The sequence below is a fragment of the Hydra viridissima genome, unplaced genomic scaffold, assembly GCF_058129835.1.
Source record: "Hydra viridissima isolate aposymbiotic clone 2 unplaced genomic scaffold, HvirCarnegie_v1 scaffold_15, whole genome shotgun sequence".
Lineage (NCBI taxonomy): Eukaryota > Metazoa > Cnidaria > Hydrozoa > Anthoathecata > Hydridae > Hydra > Hydra viridissima.
The window spans coordinates 713536-725133 of record NW_028324314.1 but is presented as its reverse complement, the minus strand read 5'-3'; the positions used below and the strand labels follow the sequence as shown (position 1 = coordinate 725133).

Sequence of the window (11598 nt, the reverse complement as noted above, 5' to 3'; positions counted from 1 at the left end):
ATGGTTGCGCTTTTAATGTCGTACAAAACTAGGAAAAAAACAAAAACAAAAAAAAAAATTATTTAAACATTTCAAATTTGCAATTTGAAGTACATGAAAAGATTAAAATAGACATCGCTAAGTCAACATGAGCGCCATCAAAAGTAAATAGCAACGCAACCAAAACATGCTTCTCATAAAAAAGGAAAAGATTTCTAAAGTTACTTAAGTTCTGAAATTTATTTCAAAAATTCGGAACATAGCAACTACAATCAAACTAAATATGTGTTTGAAATATAAAGACTGTAGAAAAATCTTTTCTACAGATTGCATGTGAGGGTGGTCGCTAATTTTTTAAATAATAAGTGATCTAAAACGCTTCCTAATTTATAAGAAGTCTTCATATATTTTAAAACATTTCTGTGAGAACACTTTATGACATTGTTTATATGCGGAATGAGGCTACCGATAAAAGTGCATTCAAAAAAACCTTTTAATAAAGCATATCCAGAGTGCTAAACCATAAAGGATGCTCATGATTTGTTTCCTTTGTTATTTTATCTGCATCAAGTCGAGATTCAATTGAAACAACATTTCTTAGATCAGATTTTGATATTTCATTACTGTTGTATTCATTTAAACTAAATGAAGAAACATCATTGCCAACGTTTGATTCGTTCATTTCTGAGTTGTTTTGAATTGGAAGAGTGGAACATTGAGAATCGTTTGAAAATATGCTTGTAAAACTTACTTTCCGAAACTCTGCGCGAGAGTTTTTTTTTGGGTTCAACCAAATGATCTTTATTTTGTTGATAAACAAAATGCTCATCAAAAGAAAGTTTGTTGCATTTATTAACATGCAAACAGCAAACTTCAAGTCGGACCAAGCTAAATTACTTTGGATGAGCCCAACCATTACACTCAAGGCTATGTTTGACAAAAACAAAGAGTACGCAATATAGCTTGTTTCGTTATATTTCCAAGGCAGGTTTCTTCCTTTGAATGTCTGAAAGCCGCATATAATTGACAAAATGAACGAGTAACATAAGTAAACCAATGAGAAACTGACTGAGTTGCAATGTTTGTGCACAGTGTACGATTCTATATTTTTCACATCTGTAGTCCACAATTTCTCATTTTTTACATCTATAGTCTGTACTTTGTACTTGCTATAATGCACAACAAAAATTATTGCTACATGAACACTGAGAAAGAATATCAGCAATATCACTACTCTGGACCTGATATACAGCATTTCTTTATTTGACAGCTTGCAAGTAATACCAAGATTAAAAATTGTGACGAGACGAGTAACTCTAACTAATACAATGGTAACTATAGTAATGTGCAAAAAGCTGCCGAAATATATCCTTACAAAACACTTCAAATCCGTCTCATCACCAAATGCTAGAAGTGGTAACATGAACCAAATAAGATGCATCGCCAATTGAGCTAAGGACAACTCGTAGTTTGAAGAGCGGACAATTGGGGTCATTTTTTTAATAATAAATGTAGCTATGAAAAGCACTGCAGTTAAACCACCAACACCAGAAGAAAATAAGACTAACACTTGGTACTTCAAATACTCGCTACTACCTAATTTCCAGTATGTGCGATTGAGCGTTATGCATTCACTCTGATCTATATTTGAATAACTATCAGCTTCAACAGCACACGCAGAACAATTCTCCGGCTTTAAAATGTCCGTTACTGAATTCCTTGGGCACTGCTCACATTCCCAGCAGCTTGAATTGTCTGTCCAATAGACTCTTTTTTGTCCTGGAGGGCAGGGTTTTGAACAACTCGAAATTATTTCGTAAAGTTTCATAGTTTCATTATTTTTAATTTCAAGTCTACTATTAGAAAGATTCGAGGAAGTCCACGACGCAGCCAATACAAAGTCAGATTTGTTAAGAGAATACAGTTCGAACGAGGCTGATGCCGCAAAATGATACTTGGAATGGAAGCTGAAGGTCTTTGTTTTATTTAGAAAAGAGAAACTAACTTCATTTATTTTCTTATTAAACCTGGTCCTGTTTTCAATGGTTTGGTAAGTATTTGGTGGTAATGTACTTGAATAACTATTCTGGTATTCGAAAAACGCTTTAACTAAAACTTCCACTGCGTTTTGAACAAATAGGACCCTGCTAAGGTCGAATGTTTTTGAAATATTTCCAACGTTAAAGTTTGGCGTACTTTCGTTTACTCCGTGTTTTTCAAATACTACTCTAAGCCACTGGCTTGAGTTTGTATAAGTGAGACTGTAAAAGTGTTGTTTGAAATCCTCGTCTATTCCCTCGGTCTGAACAACTAATAAAATTCTATTGTTAAACGTGATATTACTTTGAAGAAACTTGGAGTTTTTACCAACTGCTTCGCTCAGTATCCAAGTTCGATTGATTAACCTTTCTTTTGCTTTATCTAAAAGATTCTGCACCGGTAGAAACTGTGTCCAAACCACTGTTACGTTTGCTTTGCTGTTTTCTAAGCGCTCAACAATGTCAGAATACTGTTTCTCGTCATAAACCAGCGGGAGTATAATTTCTAAATCGATGCTATTGCTTGAGTTTTTTGTGAACTCTTCTTTGAACCGATCTATTCCTGCTCTTCCGTACGAGTTATCCAATGCTATTACAGAAATGTATGTCCAGTTGTATTTATTTAATAGATCTGCGATAAACTGCGCTTGAGATGCATCAGAAGGAACCGTTCGAAAGAAGTTTGGATATAAGTTTGTATCATTTAATTCCAAACTTGTTGCACCGTAACTTATGATTGGAATTTTTCCAAAAGACGATGCTAGTTCATGAACGTAAATAGAATTCGATGATTCTGTCGGACCTACAAAGCCTAAAAAGTTATTAGACGTATTGGAGCAAGAACACATCCTGTAGTTATTACTGGAAAGCAGGACTTTTGTAACAGCATCCGTTGTCATGTCAAAGTTAGAAGCGTCATGAGAATCGTATATCACGTAGCCAAATATATTCCTATTGTGCAATCTATTTACCTTATCAACTGTGTACTTCAAAGCTTCCATCCATCCAATGGTTCTGTTATCAATTCCACTGGCCTCAGTACAGTTCATCGGAAATATACCGGCTATTAAAAACTCGCCAGTAGTATTGCTCCGGACTTCTTTATCCATACATTTAATACATAGGGTGTCACTTAGACATAATAATATAACTGTAGTTGTAAATAGAGTTACATTTTGCATAATAAAGATTTTTTTGTTAAACATTTTTCTGAAAATTTAGACAAAATTCAGTTTTTTATTTTGCAAAAACGTGCAGTTTTAAAAAAGTGTGTTTTGTTTAAAACAATTCTGTTTTAAATAAATGGTTTCCTGCTTTAACAATGTGCCTTTATAAAAAAAATGTCTTTTTCTACAAAAAAAAACTCAATCCTTTTTAAATGTTTTTACCACTAAAGCATTTTGACTTTGATAAAAAAATTTATAGTACCAATACTAACAAATTAGGATTTTTTTTTTAATTCAATTATTTTTAATCCTTTGAAGCGCCTTTTTTATGTCATAATTAACACAATTAATCTTAACTTTAAGTTTAAATTGAATACTTCTCTGAGGGAGAGAATATTTTTGAAAATAACTTTAATAAACAATGAATGAAATTAAAATACGCACAAGGAATTCATTTAATAATTTAAACATCGACTTAATTTTGTCAATTGCATGTTGCTCTTTTGATGTCCTGCATGTAACATGTTTTGTAACATCTCTTGATGTCCTGCATAACAAACAAAACATGTAACGAGAAGAAACTAATTTTATCAACATTTGTTATTGCCAATTACTAATCAATGTAACAAGGCGCTCTATGAAATGAAATTTTTATTTTCCCTCAAAGTCAGTTTTACTCAAACATTTATTGGGTTTGCAGATAAATCAAGATCTTAATTTAACCAAGTATCCCCAAGAACTAGATTTGTTTGCCAAGACGCGTTCATTCAAAAAATGCGTCTAAGCACAAACTGCATCTAGTTCTTAACAGTTTTTTTAGTGATTTACAGTATTTGAAAACTGTTGAGCAGCGAAAGTAGCAGTAGGGCAAGGTAGCTTTGCATTTCAACTAGTTTCAGTAGGTTTAAAACCTCTTTAAGCTAAGTTTCCATCTAGTTGCGTTGTTGAGGAATTTGTTTAGTTTTCTACGTTATTTTTTTATCCTGGAAAATCGATTGTTCAATAACTTCCACTTATACTTTAATTATTTGAAATTCCAGATTTGTCGCTTTTAATTTGCGTTGATTGTTTTAAATTTAAGACGAAATTTTCACTGGGGACTTGGCTGCAAATACAAGCTCAGAAAAACTGTTTCTAATCTAGTAACTTAGCACCCGACTTTGTCAATGCCAATATAATCTGTTGAGTTTCTCTCTCATCTATGGTATAGTGAGGGCGGGGCATTTGTTGAATTTCTTTTATTTTATGTAATTAGCTAAGTGATGCAAGTAGCTAGACACAGATCAGTGTGATGGCTTGTAACAATGCATTAATACTCATAATAACGCATATTGAAAGTTACTCAAATGTTTCCTTACCAACTCTTCTCATAAGGTTCTCTTTAAATTCTCCATAGATTCTTTTCATTAAATTATCTTTAAATCTTCAAAAACCTTTTTCTCATAAAATCCTCTTTAATATATCTTAAAACTCTTTTCTCTTAAAATCCACTTTCAAAATCTCTTAAAACTCTTTTAAATTCTTTTCTCATATAGTCTCTTTAAAATCTCTTAAAACTTTATCTTTCTCTTAAAATCCTTTATAAAATCTCCTAAAACTTTTTTCTTTTGAACTTCTCTTTAAATCTCTTTAAAAATAAAAAACACTTCATCAAAATCTTTCCTAAAAAAAAATCTAAAAGATTTTCTCAACCGTTCCTTTTCTATCTTTTCGGCAGGTGTTATTTTGAATTATCGGCCAGACATTATATTTCTTTTTCTTCAAGTTCGTTCAGTACTTTTGTTTCAACTTTTGAATCATGGTGTTTTTTAAAACAAGTTTTACTAGTTTTCTTTTGATTAGTCTTTATATCAGAGTGGCTACAGAACTTTCTAGAACTTTACTAATTAAAATCATATAATTGTGTTTCAAGTCGTGTTTGGGAAAACAGTTTTAAACATTAATGGTGGGACTTATCCATTTTTCATGTCATTAGACATGTCCACCTGGTGTTTTTGGTTGACTCGCTCTTTTCTTCGTTCCAATGTTGTATGTTTGAGTCGGGTATAACCTAAAGATAATGTTTACAATTTTCTCATCTTCCCTCCTCACAGTATTGAAGCTTGTTTCATTTTCATTGAATATATCGTTCCAGTTTGCAAAGTGTTTAATTTCTTTTCTTTTGCATTGAACTTAGCTTTTGCATAGTTTCTTCTGTCTATTATGAGGGTAAAGATTTTTTTAAATGTTTTTAAGACAGTATTTATTTTGTTTATATTAGGGTGTTTAGGTGTTTATGTTGGCTTGTCCTCTGTGTTGTATGAGTATTTACGGTATTTGAATGGGTTCGAGTTCCTTGACTTTTAACATTTTAGACTTAACGTAAGGCTGAATAACAAAAATTAAATGATAACTAGATAACAATTCCTCAATAGAAGTATTTACAATACTTACTTGTCTTTTTTATTTTATCAAATATTCTCAAATAAGAATATTTGCAAATACAAATAATAAATGCAATCAAACGTCAATCATAAAATAATCTCTTATCACCTTTCGAAGACAAGGCCAAAGTGTCAACATGTTATTTCTATTCTCAACATAAAGTATCTTCCTCTTTCGTTTCGTTCTTTAAAACAGCATCAACAAGTTATCTCGTGATTAGCACTAAACCCTGATTAATTGCTTCTAAAGTTGACCAGCTGATGCATAAACACAAAGTCGTCTTGCCGAAGTATTTTCTGTGGTCAGCCGCGTAATAAACTTCTCAGTAGTATCTGCTTGTGTTTGGCTGATCTCAGTTCATACTTATTGCAATTGCTCAAGTGCTTTATTGAGCCGCATCACTTCTTCGGGGGACCCTCGATTACCGCCGAGGGCTTTTGCTGTAAGCTGAGATTTGCAATACTGAACTGAGAAATGCAATTTCTACTTAGCGTTCACGCTAGTCCAATAGCAAATGTATTACCAATTACATTTACAACTGCTGCTGCCATCTTGATAGAGTGCTAAAAACGTGTAACTATTTCAATTAATGGGTATTAAACAAGCAAGTATCCTGCTCATGTCAACCATGATATGCTGTATGCGCTCTCCAACAGCGAACACTAGTTGGATGAGTTATATCAACATGCGAATGTGTGTTAAGCATCACAATTATCAAACCATCCTGAAATGCAATGTGGTTTCGTGGAATCAACGTCTTATTATTTTTACCCATACTACGCTCCATGCGCGCTGTATAGTCAGCGAGCAAGGTATTGACTTCATAAAGAGTCAAACCCGACAACTCCAAATGTCCCAAAGCACGTCGAAGAAAACTTTTAGTGTTCCCAAATGAGAGCTTGATAATTGGTAAATGACAGCGGTTTTCGCAGTTCTAGTTATGACACTTTTGCGATCTTCAGCCTTATCTTCTAAATCTTCCTAAAAGAATTCATTAAGCCTTTTATTCAATATATACACAATTAGTTGGCGGTTTCAATTGATAGCAATTGATTAGTAGTCACCTGAATTAGACTATAACTTAAGCACACAAGAGTTTCGAACAACACTGCCATGGCATGGGTATCTTTTATATAGTTAAGTTTTTTCAATTTTGATATAATCTTTTACATAATTAAACTTTTTTAACAATCATTTGCCTCTGATTCTATCATCTGTCTCCACTTCTATCATTTGCCTTTGATTCCTATTGATTCTATTGTTTGGTGGAATAGTTGAAACGAACAACTTTTGATGTAAGATGCAGGATGCCAGGAGGGATGTTTCTTGGGCAGAAATATCAAACAATTTTCTTTTAACTAAATTCTGACCTTTTTCAAGTAAGGTTCTTCTCCTTCGTTTTATGGCTTGATTGATCTGCTTCGTTTATTAGGGTCAACATTTAACTTCGCAGCACGTGTCTCTGTAGAAGCGAAAGTCTGCTTAGTAGCGGGAGTTTTTTTAGTAGCAGGAGTTTTCTTAGTAGTGAGATTTTCTTAGTGATGTATCTTTATTTATCTCTAGGGCGGAAACTTTCTCCAGGTTTAATATTAAGCAGCTCCTTTCGTCCTTATTTGAGGCTTTTTCCTCTCTTGCTTAAGAAACATGATTAATGTATTGCTAACAGAGTTTTCTTGTTTCTTTACAATCTTGCCTAGTTACTTCTTAATAACTTCATTTCTGTTCAGAGAGTGAGTCTCAATGGCTCTGAAACCCACCATCAGATTCTGATTAGTCTTCTTCGGGCTTAAATTATCCATCGCATTCTCTACGAGCTCGAGGGGAAAAAAGATTTTGGATCAGCTCCACAGTGAGATTTTTTCAGCGTTTTCAAAACTGATCTCCATATTACCTTAAATGGGCGGAACTAAGCGACATTTTGCTGACGAAGGTGAGTCGAATTGGGAGGAAAAAGTAAAAATCTCCTATCAATACATTTGACTCGTGTGGTGGTAACGTTTTAAAATATCTCAAAGCAACTTTAAAAAAGCATATATCCACTACCAGAGCCACTTATCATCACGGCTGAGCTTGAATTGTATATTTCCATTAAACGGTCAGCATATTTATCACTTTTGGGTTCTAACTTTGTTGTTCCCTTAAATGAGAAGAATAAACTGAAAAGCTTGTTTCAGAGATTTTAAAAGAGATGATTATGACATATTGAAACTTACCTGGATCATCGGAACGTTGGTTCATCATAACTCACGTTGTTTGCAACCCGAATTCTTTCCATTGAGATTTCAATGTGATCGAGGTAGCTATCAACTGATTCAATCAAAGTTTTCCACGAGCACTTATAATATTATTGCTCATCCGCATTGAAAAATTACTTAAAAATCTCAGCATGAAGGATTTACTCCAATCTGGTCCGGGCAAGTTGTCTTGCAAAGTGGAAACTTGAATTTAAATTGATTTTTAAATAATGTTGGACAATAGACGAATTTAAAGGTTCTATGGGATAGCCCTAATTTCCAGCTAAATTGATTACTTCATAAACTTCCCTTTCTATCTCTTCTCTTAGAACTGTTTGGCCGCCAGGTATCGTCGTGTTTTGGTTGTTGGTATGATTTGCTTTTGCCTTAAATGGAATGTTACTTGACGCCAGCCTTTCAAATGCTTAGATTCTCGGCTTTTTTGTATTTTAAAGCTCCCTTAAGAGATGCTGATTTTGTAATTTTTTACCATTCTGACTAAACTACTGATGTTTTTCTGCATATGTAAAATGAAGTCAATGCTTGGATTAAATAATGAAATTAAATGAAAATATTTCTCGTTTAGCATTGATTATGCTTACTTTATGTCAAAAATCCTAAAAATAACCGATGCCTAAAATTTACCGACACTCAAAATTGACAGATAGAATAAAAATAAGATCAAGTGCTGCCTCCTGTTTCATAAAACTAAACTAGATTGTCTAGAATCACCCCGACTTTGTTAAACTTATAATTTATTGAATTTAATGTGTTTTAATTAGTTAATATATTATTATAGTATAATAATATATTATATTAACTTAGTTAATAGTGTGTAAATGAGTGTTAATACATTATGAGTATCGTGGTACAAAAATAATTAGTTTTGAAGTTTCGCTGCGATTAATTTAATGGAATTTTTAGCTAAACTTTTTCGGCAATACAAACCAAAGTTAAAAAGTGGCCATGGGCGCCGGCAGGCAAGGGCAAGGAGGGGCAGTTGCCCCCCCCCCCCCCCCTGGAAAAGCAAAGTAACAAATTTTGATACTCACAAAATTTCTTTTAACTGTTTATTTTGATATCTTATCAATTCAACTCATTTATAGTTTACTCACCGTAATGTAAATGACAACAGTTTAAATGAAATATTACTATCGAATGCAATGACTTCCACGATGGCGGAAGTTTTTTTATAAAGGCATATTTTATATTTAAAAAAAAAGATGTTTGAATAAAAGTTTAAAAAAAAATATGATAGAAATAGATCATAGAAAAATGAAAAAGGAATAAATAGAAAAAAGCAATAGATAAATTAGAAGTATAGAAAACAAAAAGAAAAGAGGAAGAAAAAAAACGAAAATAAAGGAAATAATAATAATAAAAAAGAAACCGAATTACAATAACAAAGTTCTTACGCAAACAAAATAAACTTCGAACTAACCAAGAAACAATTGGTTGCACTGATAAAATTTTTCAAATCATTTTTAAATGTGTCAGTTTCATTTACTTTTTTCTGCTGTTGTTTTTTTATTTGTTCGCAAAATGTTTCTTATTTGTATTTTATTGCTATTTATTTTTTTCCTATTGATTGTGTTATATTCATTTTAATAATACTATTACCTTGGTTTTTTGCTAGCTAAATGTTGATTATTACAATTATATATATTTAATTTGATTAACTTGAATTGACCTGCTGCATTTTAATTTTTTTTTTTTGTTTTTTGGAATATGTCTAATTTGTATTTAATAAATCAATGTTTTTTAACTAATCATTATATTATTACATAATTTAGCATTATTTGGTATAATTTAGCATTATTTGGTATAATTTAGCATTATTAGCATTATCAGCGTTTGTCTGGGCTTTGCATGCTGAGCGTGCATCGTGAAAAATACGCTCCAGAAAATCTGAGTTTGTGGAACTTATTGTAAATAAGTTTGGCAGTGAACGCAGACGACTACAATTTCTATTTACTGAATAACAATGATTTAATTCTTACGTTTTTTTTTTTTTAAATTTTCTTTAATTTTCTTTTGTCACTGGTTTAACAAAATGACTTGATTAATTAATGCATTTTTGTAGTTTTTGAAATATCACTTTTGAATTTTATTTTGTCCCCCCTTGAAAAAAATCCTGCCGGCGCCCAAGAAAGTGGCTTATATTAAATGTTTAGTAATATTTATTATACCTGTTTAAAACGTCTAATAATAAGAATAAATTATTTTTGGGAAACTTATTGATAAAGTTGAAAAAGAGAAAAAGTGTGTAAAGTTGCCCAGTTACACAGTAACACAATTCCTGAATTGTCATAAGCCTGTCTTTCTATATATCGCAAAATGTGCATTTAATTTATTTTTGTTTGTTTAACTATTACTGCTATCTCAAATCATTCATGAGCAGATATCTTGGCATTTGATTGATGAAAAAACTTCAGATGTCTTGAAATTGATTCTTTTTCGCATTTTAAAGTTATTTATTTTTTCAAATACTCTTTGAATGCAGTATGCGAACTAAATTGTTTTTGCATTACCTGCAAAAATATTTCATTAAAAAGTACAACAATAAGTAGCATAAGCCATTAACCAGATACCACGCTAGTCTCGGCGCGATATCGGCGCGACGTCCGCATTTAATCAGCTACAGATGTAATTTTGATGTATTTTTTATGGGCGGCTGCTCATCGGTAGGACGTAAACAACGTAAACAAACGTAAAAATGACATTGGCAATTTATCTTATTATGATCAATAAGCTGATGAATAGTCGATCAAGAGCATGCCCTGAAAAAATACAACTAAGCCATATATGACATGTATAAAATATATTCTATAGTAAGTTATACCAATTAAGGTATATTTGATATAGACTCAATCAAATAAGAAAACAAAAAGAGTATTATTATAACAAATAATTGTAACTATATCATAGGGGGGAGAGGGGCAGTTAAGGACAGGGGTAGTTTAGGACATTGCGAATAATCCAAAAAAAACTCCTCAACATGGTGCGCATTTATAAAAAAAAAATATGAAAGATTTATAAAGGAAAATTTAAAAACTGCAGTTAAACATGTTTTTGATAAAACAATAAAGTTAAGAGTAGCTGCAGGTGTATTTGGGTTCTCTAAAAGTACGTTAGCTTACGGAATAAAAATGCTCAGAAATAATAGAAAATCGAAAAGTGATAACTTTTCAACCAAATATTCTGTGAATCAAGTATTTACTAATGCAGAAGACGCTATGTTAGAAAATTATATGTTAAAACCATCAAAAATAAATTATGGTTGAGTCGTATTTTATGTACGTAAACTAAAACAGTAAAAAGCGCAACTTTTTCATTGCGTAATTAAAAGTAATTAAAAAGTTCTTTCGTTTTCGGATTATTTTTAAACAAAAGAGCTTGCATAATTAAGAATTTCAATAAATTTTAAGTTTTCTTTTAAAGAAAAGTTTTATATTGAAAATATTTGTAAAAGAGAAATAAGTGTTTTTTATTAAAAAACTGTAAAATGCCTAGACCTCAAGCATCTCGTTTTATTGTTCCAGATAATGAGTTAGGTTCATTTTCTTTATAAGATACAATCTTATCACATTAGATCGTCTTTTATCAGACCTAATGGCTAAGATCAAGTGTGGCTGGCCTAGACCGGTGTGCTTATATTAAACTAATGCTTTTCTTTTTTTTTCTCTCTCCCGCTATTCAAAAGGGAGGCAAACTTAGGGTCGACGTGCTTCTGGGTTTTCCCCTAGAGAGGAGTGA

The 11598-nt window shown here is 32.0% G+C and overlaps 1 protein-coding gene across 1 annotated transcript; it reads right to left on the bottom strand.

Moving 5' to 3' along the window:
- Positions 1-324: 324 nt before the first annotated feature.
- On the bottom strand, positions 325-3255 carry LOC149878030 (G protein-coupled receptor family C group 6 member A-like). Its single transcript, XM_090073097.1, has one exon. The coding sequence runs from the start codon at positions 3221-3223 to the stop codon at positions 473-475; it is 2751 nt and encodes a 916-aa protein (XP_089929223.1). The 5' UTR covers positions 3224-3255; the 3' UTR covers positions 325-472.
- Positions 3256-11598: the final 8343 nt, after the last annotated feature.

Excerpts from the sequence above, each read along its gene's own strand:
- LOC149878030 (XM_090073097.1), bottom strand. The coding sequence starts at position 3,223 with ATGTTTAACAAAAAAATCTTTATTATGCAAAATGTAACTCTATTTACA.